Below are 25,221 nucleotides of genomic sequence, written 5' to 3' on the forward strand. Positions count from 1 at the left end.
GAAGGGATCTTCTAATGGCCAGTATGAACAGGAGGAATGATTATTGCAAGAAAAACCTATTTCAATGGGCACCTGACTATTGTTTTAAGACTTGAGAAATTGTGAATCCGTCCTTTAATCTACAGAATTGATGGTTTATGGGAAATCCACAACCCTTTATGAGTGGCTAACATTTGTAACTGCAGACTTTATGATTTACAATAAAGTCAGAAATCCATTAGTTTTTTTTTATCACTGAACAGCACTGAGTACCAACATTCACAACTGCACACTTATGTAGGTGTTTTCAAAGATTCTAGCTAATTAGACCTCTGCTTAGGTTGCAGGAGGGCAGAGCTACGATAGTAATTATGTGAGGTCAGAGGACTATTTGGAAGCTCTGTTTATGTTTGGGAGATTGTGACACTGATTGTAAATGTTGCTTGGATGTGTTTGGAAATGTGCGAGGGGATGTTTTATTCTCTCGTCCTCTGTCTTTGACTTTTTTCCAGATGATAGGAGAAGTTTGCACCCGAGAGTGTTGATCAGAACACGTTCCCAGCGTGTATGGGTTTATGTGTGTGTAACTTTGGCGCAGCTTGGTCATGTTTGTGTCGGCTGGTTTGTGCATGTGGCACCACCAAAGCACTGTTATTGCGTGAGATATCTCCAGTAAGTGTGTTTTCCAAGGGATTGTTTGGGTTGGCACTGATACAGACCTGAATGTGTAGACTAATCACTCAGCCAGGCGATCAGTGGGCATATCCTGGCATTGTCTTGCTGAGTGTGTTTGATGGTGTCAGTCTGCAGGCACAGAGTTGTGGACAGAATGATATTCTGCCCTTCTTGACATAACCTGGTGAGGGGAGGGTTCCTTAGCCAATGACTGCAGGGCGGGAGTACTTTTTTTGCTATAAAATAGCTCTTTCAGTGTGGTTGAGTGTCTGCGTGTGCAACAAAGCGTTGATCCTCTTCTCAGTTTAGCCTATGTTTGACACAGACCCACCACATTGTATTGCAATGTGAGGTCTGAAAGTGCAACATTTGGATTCTTCATTTTGGCCTTTTCTTTGCATCATTTTGGATTAGCCGAGTCTGGAGCCATGGAGGTAGGACTGGTGTTTGTAGAGCTCAAGGAAGGGGTTTATGTTACAAACACTCTCACACAGGGCAATAAGATATTGAGACACTGAGAATCATGATGTTAGTAGAGATGATGGTGACAATGCAGAGTGTGTTTATGTGTGTTTTTCAGGTGTGTATGAAGAGGTATTTGAGAGAAATTTGGGTTCTCCTACATCTGGTAGGTGAGTGTCACATCAGGGGATGTCCAGATTGTTTCTGGTCTTTGCACTCAAAAGTAACACCATCCTGTAGACTATTATTTTTACATGTGAGGTGTTTATATGAAATCTGCTCTATGCCTACTCCTACAGTAGATCAAATATTGATGTATTTTGCGTGTGACCAGTCTGCGCAGCAGGTGCAACAGGGAGATGCAGTCTGTTTGGACGTCACTACGTTCACACATTTGATGGGGTTTTATACGAGTTTCCCGGAGACTGTAGCTACCTACTGGCTGGGGACTGCAACCATCGCTCCTTCACACTGCTGGGTGAGTCACACTCAGACAATTCAATAAAGAAGTAAACAGATTTGAATTCTAATAGTGTCCGATGCTCATGCTGTGTCGTTCAGGAGATTGCACATAGTCATTGCCAAGTTTGACTCTCCCTGGGATATGTATACTAAAACTATGTACTGTAAGCACTCAAAACAATATATTAGCTTTCTCATTTACCTTTTATTGATTGTCTTCAGATTCAAAGAATAGTTTTGTTTGTCTCAGGCTGTTTCAGTTTGATGTAGTAGTGTGAAAAAAGTGTTTTGGATCTGCAGGGGATTTTGTTGGTGGCAAAAGAACTGGAGTCACTCTGTTTGTGGGGGACGCCTTTGAGCTGCACATGTCTGTCGACGGACGACTTTCACAAGGAGAAAAAAGGTAGAATAAAAGAATATTTAAGTTGTCATGCAAAAATCATCAAATATGTATGTCTGTATTCATGTTATTGTGGGTAAAAGCACCCCATAGATTGGTTACGCAGGAGCTTGATGTTTCTATATGTGTCTCCTTTTGTGTAGGCTTTCTCTGCCCTATGCATCTCACGCTGTGTTTGTGGGCTCAGAGCTAGGCTTTTATAAACTCTGGAGTGAGGAGTTTGGCTTCACTGTTACCATTGATAATGCAGCCAACATTGCCCTGACGCTGACCAAACACCATGCAAACCACACCTGTGGCCTCTGTGGCAACTTCAACACTGTATCAGCTGATGAATATACCGCTCAAGAAGGTAGGTGCATGTGGGGTAATGGAATCAACAGACTGTGTCTGTGTGCGTGCAGTGTCGGGGATATGTGAATGTTTGTGGGTGAAACAAGGGGAGAGTTCATTATTACTGGAATTTAGGAAATGATTTGAGTCACCAGCACTCAGCAACAGGAAGAGTAGCAGCTCAGGAAAAGATAAGAGGTAAAAGAAAGCAAAAGAAACAGTAGTGGTAGGATGAGATTAAGGATAAATCTTTCAACTCTTTTGTGTCTGTGTGTGTGTCTTTGATTTCAGGATTCCTTACAGAGGACAGTTATGACTTTGCAAATTCATGGGCAGTGAAAGGAGCTGGTCAGGCATGTCGACGTGTTCCAATTCCCAGCCAATCCTGCAACAGCACAAAACAGACCTCAGCGGTGAGAGGACACTCAAGGCACACGTACATGTGCATGCATACATCATATGCAGCACAAATAAAGACAGACACACATTTAGGCACGACAGGATCGGAGCCCCTGATGCAAAAGCATTCAGGGGATATTACTTTGACTGTGCAATAAGCCTCTGCAAAACCTCAACCACAGCTCACTTATTAATTAATCATCTTCATCTCCCTCTGCATACAAGATTGTTTTCTGTCTAGTCAAGTGTATCATAATTCTGACTCAACTTTCTAAGACAACCTTACGATATATATTAAGTCAAAAGCAGGAGACAGTCAAACTATTTGACATAGTTAGTAAGATTATCCATTGTTGAATTAATGAAAACCTCATCATTTTGACTTACAGTACTTGATTCTCTCATAATCCTCAAAGGTGAAATTTTGACGTTTTTGTTCTTTTTGGTTTGACTAAATCTCATAATTGTGTCAAACGTTTGTTTTAGGACACACAACAGTAGCCTACTGGTTACAACAATGTTACATAACCACATCCTCAGTAATTTGACTACAGCAGCAGATCTTTGTTTAATGTCATTCTGCACCTCTCTCCCCCCTTGTTTCATGTCATATATCTAGTGTTGCTATCAAATAAAGGCCACCCAAAAAGTTTTTTAATTTAGAATCCCTGGTAGGAATAGGCTTCTATATACAGTATACATGAGGTTAAGGTGTTGTAATTCGAGTCCAGTAACTGGTAAGCAAACAAAACTGAGAGGTGTGAGTGCAATTGTCTAATGTGTATAGTCTTTGTGGGTGGGTTGCTACGGAATGATTAGCCTGTTTTAGAGAGAACATTTTGTACCACAAGAACGCCTACATGTGAGAAACCAGTAAAAATTACATGTTGCAATAACATTGGATGTCATCAACATCTCCTTGAGCAACTGTAAGTCTGATACATTTCCTGCATTTTTGTCAACCATCTAGCGATAGAAATGCCGTGGTTGCTCTATCACTGTGTAACAGGACTTTATGCAATAACTACCAAGGTCTGTCTGAGTGAGACCATTGATTTAAAAGTGATCTTTAAAGATATTTTTTGTAGTATTTCGTTTCAAACCTTCAACTATTCTTACTTATTGGCTTTTGTCTTTCTACTACTTGCCTAATTGTGGTTTATGTTTTTTTGTCAAACCATCAAAATTATGTTTCCATCATGGTGAAACTAGTGGTATTGTTGTCATAGGAATATATTCTTTCCATATTTAAACACTGACAAAACATGACAGGTCTTGACAGTTCAACGTTTTTCTGTAGGTTTTGAAACAAATGTGGTTAACTTGTTAACTTAGGTTCGGGAGCAGAGCCATGCCTCAACCACACCTCTAATCACCTGCCAAGCCTACTTCTACCAGGTCAACCAATCCTACCCTGTTTGTCTCAGATTTCTAGGGATCAGACAGACAGTGCTTCTCGCCTAAACGCTTTATACAAGAACTTCAATTTAAACAAAGACAAAACTAAAAAAAATGTTACTACTTACCATGGATCCAGACGGCGATCTGTATGACGATCTTGTTCGACACCGGTCCACCAGACTCGCAGCAGCAACCAGACCGCAGACAAACACCCTGGCGTAGTCGCTTGCGTTCGGTGGTCTGCGTACCTCCGTCCCGCTGGCGTCTCCATTCAACCTCCTCAAACGAGATCTCTCTGACTTCAACCTCGGAGTTCCGCAGATTTTAGGCCTCCTCTCCCCCTTCTACGGGCATGGTCGTAGGAGCCAGCTCCAACTCTCTCCTCATCGGCAGCTATCCCCGTCACGCAGGCTTCCAGCTCCCTGCACTCCACCACGGTGCACTCGCGGTGGTGGTCGCCCTCATTAGCGAGTCGGCAGTCTCCGCGTCCACAAACCGAGCCCAATATCAGAGAATGAACTGTTGCTTGCCTCCAATGTTTCCTGCGAGGTAAAGGCATCCATTTCACCGCAACACACACAAAGCCAAACTTTTTAGCCTCCACCAACGCAGCGACAGACTCCGTACCTCCCGCACTTCCGGGTTCCTTCCCTTAGCCACCAACTGCCAGCGTCATCAGGCGTAACATCACAGTGCCTTCGCTGCCCCTGCCACAGCCTGCATCATCAGCCCCCTCTGGTGGGGGCCAGGTTGTATGCCCCCCTGTGTCTGCTCCCTCTGTTTCTGATTTCTCTCAGATGATATCAGCTTTCTTTTCATCCCTGTCTTCACAGGCTTCACAAAATCCCCATGCACATGCATCCTTTCATCCCATCATCCCTTCCTCCTTTCCTCTAGCCTTCCTTCAGCCGTTCTCAGCAACACGGCTTCTGCTCCTCATTTTTCTTCCATAGCTAACACAGCAGTAGGAGGGCCCCATTCATTAACTCAAGGGGTCCCATCACAGGCTAACCAAGTTGGTGTTCCTCAGCCTCCTCCTTCACTTCCAACTCATTTATCGTTTCCCTTTACTATGGCGCCCTCGACTCTGAACTCTACTGCCGTATATTCGCAGCACGCACTTCCCTCTCCTGCAAGTTATGCAGAGCCCCTTCCCACCCCACCACAGCATGCACTATCACTGCTCCTCAAACTCGCTCATGCCCCTTTTCCTCATGCAATGCCACAGTCAATCAAGTGCAGAATCAACATGCAACATGGTCCCAATACACTTTACAGTTAAAAAGGACAAAATATAGCAATCATTCTTTAACCGCTTGTCACCTGCCATACCCTCACCTCCCATCATCCCTAGGCCCACAGTAAGTTCCCTGGTCAATGTCCCCATGCCGAAGGGGGTCGACAAACGGGGAAGGCCAATCCTTTACCAAGGAGGCAGGATGGTGTGCAACAACTTCAATCACCTGGGCTGCTCTCTTTCCAACTGCGGCCTCCTGCACGTCTGCTCCTTCTGCGACGGTGCTCATGCCAGGAGCACCTGCCCCCACAATCCAACCACACCTGCAGACTAACTAGTAAAGAACCTCAGCACGCCTGTAAAGAAGCCCTTGGCTGGTTCCTGACTAACAACCACAGGCTCCCTGACATTATCCATCTTCTTGACGATTTCCTTGTGGTCACTCCAATACACTCACAAATGTTTTCTCTGAACTTGGCGTCCCTCTTTCCAAGGAGAAAACATCAGGGCCTGGCACTCCCATTGAGTTCCTAGGCATCACCCTGGACTCAATTTCCTTCAAAGCATCTCTGCCCTCAGAGAAAAGTGTTCGAATCCCTTGACTCAGAGTACCGCTCTCCTTCATCTGCGCTTCACCAGTTGTACCCCTTCTCAATAGCTGCCATTCTTTGGGGGTATGAATGGTCTAGAAAATCCTAAACAAAGGTCGATCTTGTTCTCTAACCATGATGCAGTTTCTGCGCAGACTCTCCTTATTCTCAGCTCAACACCAGTTCATCCTCTGGGCAGCCCACATTCCTGGTTTCGCTGTCTCACTTCTCATTCCAGAAATTCAGACACTTGGCCCCAGAATCGGATCTTCACCCAGCGCTTATCCATTTTCAGCCACAATGTTCGCTCCACAGCTGGCAAACCTCTCTAACACTTCACAAGAACTAACAGTCTCATCCCAAGCACACTCTCAGCCTACCTAACTGGCTGGAATTGCTTCAAGGCATTTCACTTCACCTACCAGCTGCCTTTTCCTTTTCTGGACATCATTTCCATCTGCAATTTCTTACCCATGCTCATTCCATCCAAAATCCAGTCCTCCACCATCCAGACCTACTTAGCAGGAATCAACTCCTTCATCAAACTAGTCACTGGCTTCCATTGTCCTTCAACCTCCCATTCTCATGTTACCAGGTCAATAAAAGGCTAGCATAAACAGGAACCGGCTCTCCCAGCTTAACACTTGCCATTCACTTCTTACCTTCTCAGCATCTGCACCCGCCCCCTACATTCAGGCTACATATACCCTATGGTTGACTTAACCCTAGAATCCATGTTCTGGTGGCTTTTTGGATCCCGGGGTGCTCCAAATTTGATTTCATTGATCTATAATTCTTCTCGAATCCTATCTCAGCCCATACAACCCGCTGACCGAATACATCAACACCAGGTACGCCACTAAGGCATCAACTCAACACCCATTCTTCCTCACTGAAACAGAGCTCGAGTCCAAATCAGTGAATCATATGACTCTTTTGGGGGCAAGTGATCATTGCGGGCAGAAATATGCCTGAGACGGAACCCCCACTCTAAGTCTCCCTCCACCTGGTCTTCAGTACATCCTCCCAGACCGACTTCACAGACGACATCTTCCTTCTACCTTCACCCACATTCATGCATCTATCCTCAACATTCAATACCTTCTGAATTCCATTACACCTTTAAACGGCATATTGTTGTGGCATGGTTCTTGCTAGCGAAACAGAAATAAACTTTCCCTTTGGTTGAAATCATGGACTTCCCCTTTATTTAACCACATAGCTCATTTGAACTTGACCTGTGGTGCGTGTGTGTGTGTGTGTGTGTGTGTGTGTGTGTGTGTATGTGTGTGCTTTCTAGATTCTATCCGGCTGCAGCGTGTTGCAGACATCTAGCGTGTTTCTGCACTGTGCCCACCTGGTCTCTCCTGAAGCGTTCTTGTTGCTGTGTGAGGGGGAGGCGTGTCACTGTGAGAAAGGGGGAGGGGAGGACTGTTACTGTCCAATCCTATTGGAGTATGCCCGCACATGCCACGCCCACGGGATGCTTTTACATGGCTGGCTGGAGGAGAGTCAGTGCTGTAAGTCTAGGGCTGCAACTAACAATTATTTTCATTATCGATTAATCTGGCAATTTTTTTTTGATTAATTGATTGTTGTTGAAGTGTTTAATTTATGAAATGTCAAAAATGCCCATCTCAACTTCTCAGCAACAAAGATAACATCTTCAGATGTCTTGTTTTGTCCAACCAAAATTCCAAAACCCAATGATATTCAGTTTATTATTACATATGACAAGAGAAGCTGAAAATCCTGTCATTTAAGATGCTGGAACCAACAATTATCAAAATAGTTGCTGATTATTTTTCTCTCTGCAGGTCTACGTAAGTCTGTCAGTCACATGAGTGAGAAAATCACAGCAGGATATGAGGTTATATTAATAAACTCAATATGTTTGTTTGTCTGCATGTACAGTCCCCAAGTGTCCAATTGGGATGCAGTACAGTGAATGCACCAAGTCCTGTTCTACAACCTGCCATAGTCTCAACATCCAGGAGGTTTGCAAGGAAGAGTGTACAGATGGCTGTACATGCCCTGGTAACCTCCCATTCTCTTTCTTTCTTTCTTTCTTTCTTTCTTTCTTTCTTTTGTAACATAGTGTGTGTGTATGTGTTTCAGTGGGGAAGGTTTTAGATGGTAACCGCTGTGTGGAGGTATCTCAGTGTTCCTGTGTGCACATGGGACGACATTTCCCACCAGGATCCACTATCTCTCAAGACTGCAACACCTGGTGAGAGGGCAACATGGATGCACTGACATGCATAAATACATACCTGCAGAAGTACTGCCATATGAAATATACTTCACAATGCTTCCTCCTCACTAAATAGGATTGGTCAAATGCAGAGGATAAATTTCATTTCAGTGTAGGTGAGTGCTGAGAAATGACAATAAAGATGGTCTTAATCTTAATCTCTCCTGCAGTGTTTGTCGTCACGGTTCCTGGGAATGCACCAATGAAGGCTGCCCTGGTGAGAGAGATTCACAGCATACAGACTTACAAATGAATAGAGTAGTAGTATGAATAGAGAATAGTGAATAGAGTCCTGGGGTTGCTCAACATTTCTGCCAATATGGTTTTGTCTGTACTGTAGGTGAGTGCCTGGTGGTGGGCCAGTCGCACTTCAAGACCTTTGACAACAAGTTCTTCACCTTCACTGGCCACTGTCAGTATCTGCTGGCAAGAGACTGCACAGATAGAGGGTTTTCTGTCATTATTGAGAATGTACAGGTAATAGATGTTTTTTTTAAACTATTTGGAATTTGTTTTTATCTGTGGTTCTGTATTTAACATATTACCCAAATTATATGAAGAATAACCCCACATTTCTTTAATTCACTGTTATACCATTGACTGCTTGTCATTTTACAGTATTTGTGCTGTTGGTTTTTCAGTGTGCAGATGATGAAGATGCTGTGTGCACACGTTCAGTGACGCTCAGCCTGCCCTCTCTGGAGGACATGACAGTGAAGCTGAAGCACGGAGGGATTGTCTCTGTCAACAGCATGGACATCCAGACCCCAATGCATCATGGTATGTCATTTTGATAGATGAATGGATAAGAGCTACATTTAGTCACTCTATAAGCAGATTATATACAGCACTGTACTTTTAATAAGGCTTAAAGAATATTAGAGAAAGTAGTATGAATAGTTATTTTCTGAAGAGAAAATACATTGTCTCAAAGTGATCATTATTATCAGCATGAAAATAGATAGGTATGATACTGGAAGGATTGTTATTTGTTGTTTAAACTGTTAACAGTAAAGTTAGACTGAATTTAACTAGTCAGTTTCTTGTGTGTGCAATTTTACAGGACGTCTACATATCCAGAGACCTGTCCAGTCTGCTGTACGTGTGAAGTTTGGAGAGGACCTTCGTCTGGACTGGGATGGGAGAGGCCGCGTCCTCCTAAAGGTGAAGCAAGTTTAACAGATAAAGATATTTTTGGTTAATATATGTGAAAAGCTTGGCAACCTCTAAATTCTGTCCACCTCCTCAGTTGGGACCACGATGGGCAGGGCACACCTGTGGTCTCTGTGGGAACTACAATGGTAACCAAGGCGATGACTTCTTGTCTGGTTCTGGACTGGTTGAGGCAGGTCCTCAGGCGTTCGGCCAGTCCTGGAGGATCAATGGAGACTGCGAATCCACCCACAAACTTGAGACTGATCCATGTGCCCTTAACCCCAAAAGAGGTAGACACAGGCAAACACACATCACCGCAAAAAACAACCTAATGTTTACCTCTGATTAACCTCCCATGCCTTTCAGTGCGTTTTGCAGAAGAGGCGTGTTCGGTGATGATGTCGGAGGTGTTCAGCCCGTGCCACTTTCTGGTGAACCCGAGTCCATTCCAGCGGTTCTGTCGTTATGATGTTTGTGCATGTGTGGATGGTGAGGAGTGCCTCTGTTCTGCTCTGGCTGCCTATGCAGCCGCCTGTGCTGCCAAAGGGGTGCTGGTCAACTGGAGGTCTGCCTCACTCTGTGGTAACTCTCACACTGACATTTACACTTTTACACACACAAACATTTTGTCCCATTTTTTTGACAAATGTAGAACAAAAATTCAAAAGTCAATAGTAATGTGGGTAAGCTAAAACTTGAGTAGGTGATGACCAGCCCATCAGAAGCCTAAAGATCCGTTTATATGAATGTTTGTGTCATCATGAGTACAAGAATAAATACAGACAACAAAAAATTATCATAATTCCAGAGAAGGTTTTAAATCTTTTTGTACCCAAAAAGGTAGGCGCACTATCTATTTTTAACAGATAAAAACAAATTAACTGAGAATCGATGGCTAACATTCCTCTGATTTGATTTTGTCAGAGTTGGAGTGCACTGGAGGACAGGTGTATGAGGCCTGCGGGAGTATGTGTGACCGGACGTGCCGGTCTCTCTCTGGAGTTGAGGCCAGTTGTGAGGGGGAAAAGATGTGTGAGGAGGGCTGCTTTTGCCCTGTTGGAAAGTACCTGAGCGACTCTGGAGAATGTGTGACTGCTGACCTTTGCACCTGCCTGCATGATGGACAGCTCTACCAGCCTAGTGACGTCTACGCTGATCACAACAGTATCTGGTCAGTGACTGTGCATGCATACATACAGAAACTTACCAGCTATAAGACGTTGTCTCACACCTATGGCTATTTTTTTGTATGTTCTTCTTTGCTTGTGTGTGTAGCTACTGTGAGAATGGTTCCATGCGCTGTAGCACCCCTGAGAGGAGCGCGTTACTGTCTGATCTCTTCTATGATGATGACCTGGCACCATCCAGAGGTAAGAATTAAAAAGGAGATCCCAAACCTCTCTGTTTTTTACTACTGAATGTGAATGTGTTTCCTGACTTTAATTAATCACGGTCTGTGAGGTATCTTTCATTTAACCATTTGTGCTAAATGTGGGACATTGTGACTGGTCACCTAAAATTATATTAACTTAGGAACTGAAGTGAATCTGCTTTGTTATTTCTCAACAAAGTGAAAAGTTTTGCATTTGAGGAACTGATCACCAACTTCATGTGACCCATCTACATATTGGTGTTTGTTTTTCCTGTTTGTAGAGCGCCGAGCAGCCCAGTGCCCTCCTCCATTAGTTCGTGCAGAGTGTGATGCAGAAACACAAGGCCTGGAGTGTGCCAGAAGCTGCCAGAACCTGGATCTTCCTTGTGTCAGTCTTGCCTGCATCCCCGGCTGCCTCTGTCCACCTGGCACAGTAGGTTGTGTATTATGTTTGTGTGTCCTTGCGTGTCTGTGTCTTGTAGATAAATCACCAGACATTCAAAATGGAACATGCTGATTGATTAGCTGATTGATTTCAGGTACGCCACCGCAGAGACTGCATTGCACCGGAAAAGTGTCCCTGTTTCCATAACAACAAGGCATACGCATCAGGGCAGACCATATCTGTGGACTGCAACACCTGGTAAAAAGATTGTTTGCATACATGGTTGCAAAGTTGAACGCTTGCATCGTGCTTGCTTAACATGCTTTTGCTTTTGCAGTGTGTGTGAAAACAGGAAGTGGCACTGCACTGAGAAGGCGTGCGATGGTGTGTGCCGCACTGTGGGGGAGGGGCATTACATCACTTTCGATGGCCTCAAATACTCCTTCCCTGGCCTCTGCCAATACGTCCTGGTCCAGGTAAGAGATCAACAACAGTTCTAGAGAACACTTTGGTGTCAAAGCATAAAAATACAGTACACATTTCTTATTCTTCCTCTCTCTATCCATTTGCTACATTTCCTCTTTTTCTACATTTACTATCAATAGGATATGTGTAATGGAGAAGAGGGGTCGTTCAGAGTGCTGGTGGAAAATGAGGCCTGTGGAATTGTGGGACACCGCTGTGCAAAAGCTATCACAATCTTCTACCAGGGAGGGTTGATTTTAATGCAACATGGAGAGGTAACACACACACAAATCCAGGAATATCTATACTAACTCCCCTACATATTATAATATACAATACATGCATATTAGCAATGCACCTTTGAATATGTGCACATAGTGTACAGTAGTGTTGCACAAAATGACAAAATTGCAAATTCTAAAGCATAAAAATCAGACACAACTAAAATGTTAATGTCTCTCTCGTATGTCTGACACATTCATGACTTCTATTCTGCTTTACTCAGACAATCTGACAATTGACTTAGAGTTGAAACCAAAGACTTCAGACTTGACCTGTGAGAATCCTGTATACATCCTATGTTGCCATCATTCTCTCTTACAGGTGAAGATGAAGAGGCCGGTCCCGCAGGGCTCACAGGTCGAGATTGTCCGATCTGGTCAGTTTTACACCCTACTGCTGGGGGAACATATTTCTCTCAGTTGGGACAGGGGAACCCGCCTCCTGGTCCACATCTCAGCCACATACAGGGTACTGATGTATTATAACACTACTTTTGTACTCATTGAGCTTTGTTTATTTCTTTCACATTGTTTTATATTGAACATGTTCCTTTGTGCGTAGGGTCGGGTGTGTGGTCTGTGTGGTAACTTTGATGGGAACGTCAACAACGACTTGATGAGCAGCAACAACCAACTGGAGGTGGATTCCTCCCATTTTGGGAACTCCTGGAAAGTCATTCCCAGCTGTGCCGATGTAGCAATGGTAAAATCTCATCTGAGATTGAATGGTCAATACAAAGTAACATATCTTGTACCATACCATTGTTGAGATCTCTTTAATCTAGGCCAAGCAATGGAAGTGTTGTTGATATGTGGCTTGGCTGAGCTTTAGTTGAGGCAGAAGTCCGGTGTCAGTGCAAAACCTTGTTTAGCCCTGTGGCTATATAATGTTCCATACATGATGCTGTTCTTGTGGAGCACTTAGAAACATGGACTTTGTTGTATACAGGGAAGTGAAAGTAGACTATGTGGACTGTCTTTGGGCAGGATGGTAAATTAGATTTTTTCAAAAAGCATGTTAACTGTGATGGACTGCCTACCTCAGGCAAATCTGTGAGTTGAGTTTTGTACTGTACTGACATGACTGAAAACCAATGGCTGGCTGGAACATTTGAAATCAACCTAAAAATATGGTTTGGAAAATGGTTTGCCATCATATAAAGTATGCTTGATTTGTATTTAATGTGCTAAAACATTGTTTGGTTCTTGAATCGCTAATTATTGCATTATTAATAAAGGACAAGATATTCTATATTCAGTTTATTAGCAAAGAGATAAGTGCTGTTGCACTATATTTGTGTGTGTGCTTGTGTGTATAGATCCCCGCTCCCTGCAGTGACAACATTATCAAGTTGGTAACAGTGGAGCAGTCGTGTCGTTTGCTAACTGGTCCCCTCTTTAAAGAATGCAACAGCCAGGTGAGTGTAATTACAGACACCCTTGATATCCCATGACATCAGAAGCATCATTAGGTTCATTCACTCAGTGCTCTCTGTCCTTTTTCCCATGTGTCTCTAGGTGGATGCAGAGCCATATGTAGATATGTGTGTGGAGGCAGCATGCTCTTGTCCATCAGTGGGCGACTGTGCGTGTTTTTGTGATGTCATCGCAGCCTATGCTCAGGCCTGTTCAGAGAGGGGTGTATCCATCAGCTGGAGATCCAATGAGCTTTGCCGTAAGTGTGAAGAATCTCTCCATCATCCACTCAGGCATATATTTTTACCAGTGTTTTCTGGCAGAAATACACTTTGTTGTCATGGACAGCTAATGTTATTCCAGTTGACAGTGCCCCATGTAAAAAACAAATGGCCTGAAAAATTTAATAAACCCTCAGTAATAATTAAAGATTTTCCTCTGAAACACAAGTGAAAGTTTTTTTGTCAGATAACTGCCCACAGAACTGACAATAGCAGTCACATAACTTTTTCTTCCATTTTTTCCATTTTTCTTAGTACTTACCAATACCATGACTTTTAAGTTCTGTATTCTTTTTCCATACGCATATTTATCAGATAGCTTATCTTTTGTAGTTCTGCTAAATGAATCGGAAGTTAGCCTGACTTTCCGCTGTCTCTCTCTTGAGATTTTAGTTGTAGCATTTTGTTTCTTAAGTATGATGTTCTAAAAATCTCATATGAATTTCTCAATACTTCATAATTAAATGCAGGAGCCATATTTTATCCCGGGGTCAATAAAATAGCCTGTAACTCAACTTGAAACTTTTGTTTCCTTAGCCGTGAGCTGTGAGGAGCTGAACCCTAAGAGGCCAGGTGTAGCGGAGGAGTTATGCCAGTGGAGGTATAATATTTGTGGCCCTGCCTGTCCGATCACCTGCCAGCACCCTGATCCCCTCCACTGCTCACTCACATGTGTGGAAGGTTGCCATGCCTACTGCCCGCCAGGTGCTGAGAGCATTTACTGGACATAGATGCAAGATCTAAACACAATATAGATTTGATTGAGTGAGTCAAACTGTTATCCTTGTTTCTTTAGGTCAGCTATTGGATGAGGTGGCCATGCGTTGTGTAGATCCTTCTCAGTGTCAAGTGTGTATCCATGAGGGTCAGAGAATCTCCCACGGCAACAAAGTCATTCTCAACCACAATGACCCCGACCACTGCAAAATATGGTAATATTGGATCAGAGCTGTCATTTACTGTCCAGTTTTTCACGCAGCAACAAGTCAACACATCATGCTTTGTATTTGATTCTTTGTACTTACGAATGTACTTTGTTCTTGTTTTCTGAAGTCACTGTGACAACAACACCCTGAGTTGTGAAGTTTGTGCTTCCTTGACCACATTTACCACTCCCACACCAACCCCTTCCTGGGCCACCTTCACAACTCAACTGCCTTTCACCACCTTGATGCCTGAGGGCATGTGTGACCGTGCCATGGATCTGGCCTTCTTATTGGATGGTTCAGCAGCCCTGAGCGAAGAAGAATTCCAGACAACCAAAGAGTTTATTCTGGGAGTGGTCGAACGATTTCGTATGGGCTCAGCTCACACTCGAGCCACAGTGCTGCTTTACCACTCTGGAGTCAAAACCTATGACCTGCAGGTAGACAGACCCATTATATACAACTGTGATACTGTGTTGTATGTAATTATGCACAAACATGCTGTGCTGCATTAAGCATTCTGTGGAATAATACTTGATTCATCAAATTTAGCTCAGAAATAAACTGCTTGCACTGAATGTACAGTAAAAGTCTACATCTGGTTGCTTGATCTCCACATTTCTCTCTCTCATTTATGCCTGTAGGTTCAGAAGTGGCTGTTTAAGAAGACTGTGCGTGAGCTGCATTACACAGGAGGAGATGCAGCCTTCTTGGATGAGGCTGTCAAGTATCTAGTTATCAACATCTATGACAAGAACAAGCGTGTCAATGCTGGCCGCGTTGCAATCATCTTGACTGCCAGTGCCAACCCTCGTCCCGTACGTGCAATCGTCAAGATGCTCCGCAAGAAATCCATCACCACCCAGACAGTGGCACTTGGTCCAGGGGTAAACATGGGGCAGATTAATGACATCACCAAGGCCAACCCAGAAAACAGGGCCTATGTGCTTAGCAGCACAGGAGAGCTGCCTGATCGTCTGTTAGAGGTAACAGATTACCTTTGCACCTTGGGGATGGAACCTGAGGGGGCAAAACCTCCAAAGCCAAAGTCCACACCAGGTAAAGCTCGCCAGGGCACAACCACCACTACCCCAGCTCCTCGTCTAGAGCCCAACCCCACACAATACCTCCCAAACACTCCTACTTCGACCTCACCCACTGGCCTGTCTTCCATCACCACATCGCCATCATCCATCTCTCCAGCCGTAGATGTGACATTCATCCTGGAAGGCTCCGATGAAGTTGGGGAGGCCAACTTTAACAAGTCGCTAATCTTTCTGGAGGAAGTTATCTCACAGTTGACAGAGGAAGAGGAGTTCATTCGCATCACTGTGATCCAATACTCAGTAACAGTCACTGTGGAGATCAGTCGGTGGGAGCTGAGACGGCAGAGGACCCTGCTGCTGCAACGACTGAGGGAGATTCGTTGGAGGGGTGGAAGTGAGACGAATACAGGAAAAGCTGTCACTACGACCATTCAAGAAATGGCTACAGTCCAGCCCTCACACGGTCCCACACCTCCTCAGCTGGTCTTCCTCGTGACAGAGAACCCGCCAACTGACACAGTGACACGTCCACCATCCACAAGCACCAACACACATGTGTATCCCATTGGGGTTGGACCAAAAGTTCGTGAGATTGACTTGCTACCGTACAGCTCCCCCCAGCGCCCACTGATGGTCGATGACTACAGCCGCCTGACGACCCTTGTCCACCGTGTAGTCAATATCACACACAGCACCATCAGGCCCCGCTCCCCTACGCTGCCACCTCTCGTCCTCCCAACACTCTCCAGCCTGCCACCCACTGGTACAGAAAACGCATTCATTTTAATCATTCAGTCCACAATGAGTCGAGTCATTAGCCTGTATTGAACTGTGCACATATCTTTGCATAGTGCCGTGTAAGAAGCCCATGGATGTGTTGTTCCTGTTGAAGTCTGGTGATCAGATTGAGGACATGAAGACATTTGTCAAAGCTTTCATCAATGATGCTGACATAGGTAGGTGGGACCCAGCCCCTAAATGTCCTAGAACATTTTTAAAGAGCAACTCAACACCAGGTTGGAAAGCAGTGTTTCACAGCTGTCTCTGGTTGAAAGTTTTGCAAAGTGTGTTCTATTGCATCTGTAACCACACCCAGTATTGATGTCACAGGGTCCCATATGGTACACCTGTACATCACTGCAACAGTATGAGAAGTTAAAGCACTGGAGGTCATTCACAATAATATTTCAAAAACTTCTGCACAGATAGGCCTTGGGAAAAGAGTGCTATACTTAGATTTTAATAATTACCTTGGGCTGTGATTTTTGCCATTAGACAATTATTAATATTTAGTCAGAGCTATGGAAGTATTAAAGATGGAATCATGGTTCCAAATCATAAGTCTATCCCCTAAGGGTCAAAAAATTATTTGATATAATATTTAAGAAGTCTTTCAGTTCAACAGCAGTTTGGAGAATTACTCAGCATTCTGTGCTCACTCAATAACCCACTGTCACATAGCTATTATTAAGAAACCAGTGAGGGACACAGTAGAGGAGACATGTGCTTGAACTTAAATGTGGTTTCAAAGGTTTGGACTTGTCCTACCACTTGTCCAGGTACACTAAGAATATTGTGAGATTTTTTACAAAACTATGTAACAGCATTAAGGAACATTAATAACGAGTTTGTAGATCTTCCATCTCTGCATTGCTGCAATGGTTTAACCTCCTGTTTATGTTTGCAGGTCTGAATGGCACTCAGGTGAGCGTTGTTCAGTATGGACGCGCCAACAGAGCAGAGCTCACCTGGAAAGATGAACAGAGCAAATCACACCTCCTGAACCTGGTGGAGAGCATACCAAGCAGGACCACTGCTGCCCCTGCACTAGGTAGTGGATACATAAACTAACATATGCACACACATTAAAACACACACACAGACACACATGTTCACTGTTCTGTCTGTCTGCAGGCTCTGTGCTGCGATTCGCTGTGCAGACCGCCATCTCACCAGCCAGTGGTGGGAGAGTGGGTGTAGCCAAGGCTGTGGTGATGCTGGTGACTGACAAATCTGCTGATGATGTCATAGAAGCAGCTAATGAAGCACTGGCCGCAGGTAATTAACCCACCACTAACATGATCACCATGGGATGTTTGTAACCTCCATCATCCTCTGCTGTGTGTCACTGATAAGAGTCTTGTTCCTCAGGTGTATCAGTGTTCCCCATTGGGGTGGGACCAGGCTATGACAGGAGTGAGCTTAGTGTGCTCGGTCGCCATGGCAAACAAGACAACACTCTGCACTTGAACAGCATGGATCAATTACGAATGTTGCTGACTCTGGACAGTGGTTACACAGAGAGAATCTGCAGAGGTGCTTACACACACACACACACACTTAAAAAGAATTTTAAGAAATGAATCTGTTCCTTGTTTCTTAAAGTTTTCACAATAATGTCTTTTAGATTTAATAATGATGGTGATGATAATTGATGTCAAAAAAAGGTTATTTGCTTTGGTTCTCAGCTGGTCCACCAGGAGTGTGCGTTGATGATCATGGAAATGAGAGAAAGGTGAGTAATGTGTGCTGATGTTGAATACAAGTAACAGCAGTACGACAACCTTTTACAGCAATTACAGCATTACTTTCAATGAATTGTGTATCTTTGTGTTTGTGTGTTCCAGCCTGGAGAGTCATGGCTGCTGGAGGATGGCTGCCACTCGGTCCTGTGCCATCCCAGTGGAGCAGTAACAGTACAGAACCACAAAGTCAGCTGTGACAAACTGGAGCCGCCAGCCTGCAGGAACAACATGCCACCTCTCAAAGTCCAGGATACCTGTGGCTGCCACTGGGAATGCCCTTGTATGTATCAAAAGGATCAAATAACTTCTGAAGTTCTTAGTATTATATTTAAACTGTCTATATTAAGCACACATCGTTGCCCACTGGGGTTGTTAACAATGAATACTGGAGGCTTGCATTCCAGTCTATTTATACTGACTATTAATGGACTACATGTTCCTGGCTCTCTTCCTCCTGTCTGTGTGCTGTGACAGGCATGTGTATGGGCAGCTCGACCAATCATGTTGTGAGGTTTGATGGCTTGGCACTTAGGCTGGATGGGGAGGGTTTGTGCTCCTACACACTTCTCACTGTCAGCAGAGGCGTTGGTGAAGGTTCAGAGGTCAAACTCCATAGTGGACCTTGTCAAGACTCTGCTAATTACAACCAGGTCTGCATGAAAGCCATGGAGGTGACCCACGGATCACATAAACTGCTGCTGAAAGATGATATGACGGTAAGCTGTGTGTTGCTAGTTGGGATAGCTGCAGGGACACTGAGATTATTTGTTATATGGGAGAACGGCTATTTACTCACTGAATGTGTATTTGTTTCTTTGAGCAGGCATCGATTGATCAGGAAGAGCTTGCACTGCCATGGCGGTACGCTGGCCTGGAGGTAGTGCGTTATGGGGGAGTGATGCTGCAGCTGAAATCAGACCATGGCTACGTCCTGACTTTCACTCCTCAGAGCAACGAGTTCACCATCACACTGCTCAGTTCCACCACCAGCGGCCACACTGCTGGACTCTGCGGTAACATAACATTCAAAACCGTAAAATGGAGTTGGAGTGGTGCTTTCTTGTCTGATCATCCTTTGTGTCTTTCCTCCAGGTGCCTGTGGAGAGGATAAGGTTAATGTCCTCTCTTTACGTAATGGCAGCTCGACTGCTGACCAGCCAGCCTTCATCTCTGACTGGACAGTGACTGGAGATGGCGGTGTGTGCTTGCCAAAACGGAGGGCGGTGTGTGTGTCTGGGGCAGCGATGGGATGTCAGGCCCTACGCTCGGAAGTGTTTGAACCGTGTCATGCACACATACCCGTTCAGGTGTTCCTTGCCAAGTGTGAGGAGCAGACATGTGAGGAGTCAGATGTGTGTGAGCTCATATCTGCCTACGCACGCCTCTGTCGACAGAGAGGTGTGTGTGTGGACTGGAGGAGCCCCCACCTATGCCGTAAGTCAGTTTCTGATGTGCGGATGTTTGCAGGTTTAAGTTCCACTGCTGATTAGGTTTTAATACTGAGTCCAGGCCTACACCTAAACTTAAGCCTGTCCTCTGTTACAGCATTACAGTGCCCCAGCTCCATGGAGTATGATGCATGTCGGACAGGGTGTGTGGAGGACTGCGGAAGCATACAGACGTTGCCAGGCGACTGGTCTGTTGCCAGGGGTAACGAGTCATCCTGTATGGACACACCTACTGAGGGCTGTTTCTGTACTGGAGGGACAGTTTTGCATCATGGAGAATGTGTATCACCAGAGGGATGTAGGCAGTGTGTCGACCATCATAGACACACTTATATGGTGAGATGCGTGGACAAGAAAAACCTGACAGAATATGTATGGGACTGATTTAAAAAAAAAAAAAATCAACTTCTTAATTACAGAAATGAATGCTAACAGGATTAGTTAGGGCAACCGTTTATGTGTTCTCCATTAAAGTGTGCTGTGACTGCCCTCTAGTGTTAATATAACAAAATACTGCAATAAAAAAGAACCTGGTTTTTTTCCTACAGTACATGCAGAGTTGGGTACCAGATGAGAACCCATGTTTGATTTGTATGTGTTTGGACCAACAACGTATCAACTGCACCGCCCGGCCCTGCAATGACATCAAAGGCAAGCACCCAGACTGTTATTATCTATTTTCTGGCCTTCCTAAACATTAAAAATATTGCCAGCATTGCATTGTGGGTTTAGATGTAACACCTTTTACAATTAATCATCTGTATGTGTGTGTAGCTCCAGTGTGTGGACCCTGTGAGGTCCTGAGGGAGAAGAGAGAATCCAAGTGCTGCCCAGAGTATGAGTGTGGTATGTATAATAAACTATGTATCAATATTAAGATGTTTCTCTTTCCAGATCCAATATAAGTTTCAACAAATAAACATGAGGAACAGACCTGTCAGTGTTCAGTGCAAGTTTTGTGTTTTGTGTCTGGGTCTTTACACCCAGAGGAGATATTGAAGGCTTTACTGAACAATACAAACCATTGGTGAAACCTCAGTCCTAATGGAGCATATATAAACTCAATTTAATTAATTAATTAAACAAAAGATTTGTAGGAAAGTAAATCCAAATCACCTTCACTCCGAAAAAATGTACAGCTAAAAAATCTTTCTCCTTATCAGGAAACAGACTGAGAAGTTGTTACGATATTGGATGAGCATGTTTTCATCAGGAAAAGCTTCAATTTGCAGTAGATGTCACCCATCCGCAACAGACTGTCTCACTCTGTGACTTTTCAGTGTGTGATCTGGTGAGTTGCGCCCTTCCTGAAGTGCCCCGCTGTGACGATGGTCAATCATTGGTTTTGAAAAACCCAGGAGAATGTCAGCCTATCCACGAGTGCGGTAGGCCATTTACACATTCTTTATGATGTGCAAGCTCTGCTGTGCTCCAGTGTACACACACATCATGAAACAGAGCGCACACCCATGTGATCTCTTCAACGCCTTTCAATACATCTCTTTTCTCTCTCAGTCTGCAAAAAAGAAGAGTGCGATCTACAAACTCACCCTGCTTGTCCCGCACATCGCCAACTGTCAGTCAAAAAGACAAAGTGCTGTGACGTATTTGAATGCGTGTGCAACTGCCAGAACTCCACCCGCACCTGCCCTGCTGGTTTCATCACATCCTCCTCTACTGACGACTGTGGCTGCACAGAGATCATCTGCCTGCCGGACAAGGTCAGTGTGTGTTTGCTTGCAACTTAAAATACATCACTTTCCAGTTTTTGTGCTGTTACTGCTGGACACATACCCTGTGTTATTATGTGTGTCTCCAGGTGTGTGTGGTTGGTGGTGTGGTTCACCCGGTGGGGACTGAATGGGAAGAGGGATGTGAGAAGTGCAGCTGCACCCAGCTAAAGGACAAAGACACCTCACTGCACACTGCTCAGTGTACTCCGCCTGTCTGTGAACGGACCTGCCCTCCGGTGAGACACAAACCTTACACACAAATACACACCAAACATAAACATTTGGATTATGCTTCTGTTACCGTTAATGTTTATATATTTGTTACATTTCAGGGCACGACATACACTCCATCAAAGGGAGAATGCTGTGGGAAGTGCATACCTTCCAGCTGTGTGGAGTCAGAGGGAGAGATGCTAGGAGACACAGTGATTGGGGAAAAACTCAGACATGTATGTGTGTTGAGGAATTTCATGTATCTGACTAATATACGCTATTAATTCTTAGTAATTATGCTTTTCCAGTAATTGTTTAAGACACTCATTGTAATAATAAACGCTGATTTGTATTCTAAACAAGTTTCCACCTACTATTACCTGCAGTGGATTTTCCATCCACTTCTGTGATTGTGCGTTATGTTTTTTTCATATACAACTTAATCATAGTCAGTCTATAGATTAATGTCTGTAAATAGAGAAAAAAAAAATCTTTTTTTCTCCTCATTTGTTTGATTTTAATCTCATCTCTTTCTTTAATAATAGGTGGGTGAAGTGTGGCAGTCTCCACATGATAAATGTGTGTTAAATCAGTGTGTGAGGGTGAAAGAAGAGGTGTTCGTCTCTGCTACAAATATCAGCTGCCCTGCTATGGACACTCCATCCTGCCCACTGGGAACTGAGTTACGCTGTGACACTGAGGACTGCTGCCCCCACTGCCACTGTGGTAAACACACATGCACATACATACACATGAAAGCATAAGCAGAAAATGGCAACAAAAATCAGTCGAGAAAGCACCTGTATCAAGGTTTTGCTCTGTTAATTTGCCCTCAAGTGAGTATCGTGGGCAAACTGTATATATACCAAAATGCAGTTGCAGTGTCTGTCCAGCAGAGGACCCTCTCATATTGGTGTCAACCCATTGCTAGTTATCTTGACCTGACCTTACGAAGCTTGTGGTGTGATTTACTGTTTAATTTCTCTCTCTACAGCTCCTATGGATGCCTGCGTCCTCAACCACACTGTGATAGGAGTAAGTCATACAGAAAAGGTGTTTTCTTCTGTCATATGAGAACAGTACCATCAGTACTCCCTCTCAATCTTTCTGTGTTTGTACAGGCAGGGGAGAGGCTGATGGTGGATGTATGTACACACTGTGAGTGTATAGTAGAGGGCGGTGCAGTGAGAAAATACAGACTGTCCTGCAGGAGAATCAGCTGCCCTACTTGTCCCATGGTAACCACCATCATTATTTTTTATCATCATCATCATCATCATCATCATCATCAATTCAAAAATCCATCATTCTCATCAAAGATTCTCTAATCCTCTGACCACATTCCCTCCCCGCTCATCATAAATTTGCGGCCACATCGTTTTCAGTGATTCCCTCTATTCACAGAGGTAAATAGTGAATTATTTTTTTGCACAAAATGTCCAGGGAAATTTATGTCACTGTATTGACGATAGATGTCTTCCTGATACCATCCGATGTAAACTAATGCTTAGTACTAACCACAATGTTTTCAGGGATACACTCTGAAGAAGGAGGACGATGCTTGCTGTGGTCACTGTGTTCCTACCGCCTGCATCATGGAAAGGCCAGATGGAAAGCTGATCAGTCTGCAGGTAGGTACTTTGCAGGAAAGATGATGCCTCTCTCATGAACCCTGTCACATATACAGATACACATAGGATTTACTGTCACAAGACATCTTTATAACTATGTTAATGTATATCTTTTTAATAGAGAAACTTTACAAATATACTATGTAATGTAATTATGTGCTATACTATGATACTAGATAGATAGATGCTATATTGAACATTACTGTTATACTATAAAGTGCTATCTTTGTAATGCTATACAATAGTAATATGCAATGCTATAAAATATTATACCTTACTACAGTAACTATATGATATGATTCTATACTATAAGAAACCATATGATACTATACTATACTGTACTATACTATAATATACTTGACTGTATTATACTATACTGTACTATTATACTATATTCCACTATACTATACTATACTTATCCCACGAATCAGTAGAATACTGTCAGCAAAATAAAAAACAGACATGACCTAATAAAATTCTTCCCTATTAGAAAATTAATGTATTCATTCCTTTATTTTACTACATTAAAAACATCATTATAAAATGAAGACAACAGCCTTTCAGCAGCAATAATGGAGATACATACTGTCTGTGTGCCCCTCTGCCTCTAGGTGAACACTACTTCTGAGGATGGTTGCAACCTGTATGCCTGTGGTTTGAACAATAAAGGAGATCTCGTCCTGCAGACCAAAGTGACCACTTGCCCTCCTTTTAACCGCCAAGAGTGCCTAGACCAGGGGGTAAGACCACTACACAACCTGTCCTCAGTTACACAGTATTCCCACACTTACACCTTTATATCTGCAACAATTTTTTGTTAAATTTATCTCCCATGTTATTTGTGTTTTTAGGGGAAGGTCAGCCAGATTGGAACAACCTGCTGTGAGATGTGTAAGTAGAGCTGTGTCTTTGGCTAGACTGGTGCACTATTTAAAAAAAAAAAAAAATCTGGACGGTCTGACTTTAATAAGAGTGTGTGCATGTTGGTGTAAAGGTACTGAGCCAGAGTGTCGAAAGACAGTGGGAACACTTAACTACATCAAAGTGGACGATTGCCAATCCGAGCACCAGATAGAATTGCGCTATTGTGAGGTAAGGGACTACACACACACACACACACACACACACACACACACACACACACGTAAGGATGATAATACTTTCCCCCCCAGGATTAGCTTACAAAGTTCAATGAAATCATAACACTGTCCCTCACCAGTCCACCCTCTCTGTCTCTCCCTGTGGTGCCATCTGTCCATCTGTCCATCTGTCTATCAGGGTAAATGTCGCAGTAAGTCCATGTTCTCCCTGGAGAGGGCTGCCGTGGAGCAGGAGTGTGTGTGTTGTGCCGCTGTGGAGACAGAGCCTCTCAGCGTTCCTGTACTGTGTGCCAACGGCACTCGCAGCCAGCACACTGTCTTGTCTGTCACTGCATGTGACTGTCTGTCCAAACAATGCACCTAGAGGGAGAAAGAGAGAGAACAGAGATTTTATAAATGTAGATTATTTCTGTATTGTATGTGTGTATCCAAATATAATGTACCCATATAAAAAATATCACAAATAACAATTAAAAACCTGCCAGTTTCTGCAAGCTCTACTTTTTTGTCTGTTGTGTTGTAATCTTAGTATTCCTGTTGAAATGTAAGGGTTTGGAGAGATAAGATAATCGAATAGTTTAAAACTGATAACAAGTTTTCTGCTTTTCTTTTTCATCAGGCTTCTGACATTATCTGTGAAACAATTTGAGACAATAAAATTGAATCAAATCACTTTTTAATAAAGTAAACTTACAAAAATACCAGTGATATGTGAATGTAACAAATACTGCATTACAAATACAGTATATACAACTGAGTGTACAAATTTGTGGTACTTGAGTATTTTCAGTTAATTCTATTCCACTACAATTCAGAGGGAAATATTGTACTTTTCTACTCCAGTACATTTATCTAACAGTCCTAGTAACACTATATTATTATAATATATAATAGTATAACACTGAAGGAGCATTTTCCTGCTATATGAGTACTTTTTACTAATTACTTTTACTTAAGTGACATTTTCATTACTTTAATTTGTAAGTATTTTTATATTGCATTACTGCCAGTTAAGAAGTGCAGTATCTGATTTCCTCCATCGCTGAAAAATA

At 43.5% G+C, this 25,221-nt stretch overlaps 1 protein-coding gene across 2 annotated transcripts; it reads left to right on the forward strand.

Moving 5' to 3' along the window:
* Positions 1-876: 876 nt before the first annotated feature.
* On the forward strand, positions 877-24,669 carry vwf (von Willebrand factor). Of its 2 annotated transcripts, XM_044356636.1 has the most exons (53): positions 906-1,088; positions 1,235-1,286; positions 1,451-1,594; positions 1,879-1,981; positions 2,122-2,330; positions 2,603-2,724; positions 7,239-7,458; positions 7,853-7,975; positions 8,057-8,168; positions 8,363-8,409; positions 8,533-8,669; positions 8,834-8,972; positions 9,256-9,356; positions 9,442-9,637; positions 9,714-9,929; positions 10,272-10,518; positions 10,623-10,717; positions 11,001-11,152; positions 11,259-11,362; positions 11,442-11,580; positions 11,710-11,844; positions 12,173-12,319; positions 12,413-12,553; positions 13,170-13,268; positions 13,369-13,525; positions 14,085-14,252; positions 14,344-14,479; positions 14,601-14,913; positions 15,118-16,282; positions 16,371-16,475; positions 17,207-17,350; positions 17,434-17,577; positions 17,671-17,835; positions 17,988-18,034; positions 18,147-18,324; positions 18,519-18,760; positions 18,868-19,057; positions 19,137-19,478; positions 19,590-19,828; positions 20,041-20,143; positions 20,267-20,338; positions 20,773-20,877; positions 21,008-21,213; positions 21,312-21,461; positions 21,558-21,674; positions 21,984-22,164; positions 22,433-22,473; positions 22,560-22,676; positions 22,971-23,069; positions 23,681-23,809; positions 23,921-23,960; positions 24,064-24,161; positions 24,348-24,669. In XM_044356636.1, exons 1-53 carry the CDS (start codon positions 1,083-1,085, stop codon positions 24,531-24,533), a joined length of 8,565 nt encoding a protein of 2,854 aa, XP_044212571.1. In that variant the 5' UTR covers positions 906-1,082; the 3' UTR covers positions 24,534-24,669. The 2 variants fall into 2 exon arrangements, with proteins under 2 accessions (XP_044212572.1, XP_044212571.1); XM_044356637.1 differs by lacking the exons at positions 23,681-23,809; positions 23,921-23,960; positions 24,064-24,161; positions 24,348-24,669 and adding an exon at positions 22,824-22,844 and having other exon boundaries at positions 877-1,088; positions 22,971-23,041.
* The last annotated feature ends 552 nt before the right edge of the window (positions 24,670-25,221 follow it).

The sequence above is a fragment of the Thunnus albacares genome, chromosome 7 (genome assembly GCF_914725855.1).
Source record: "Thunnus albacares chromosome 7, fThuAlb1.1, whole genome shotgun sequence".
NCBI lineage: Eukaryota > Metazoa > Chordata > Actinopteri > Scombriformes > Scombridae > Thunnus > Thunnus albacares.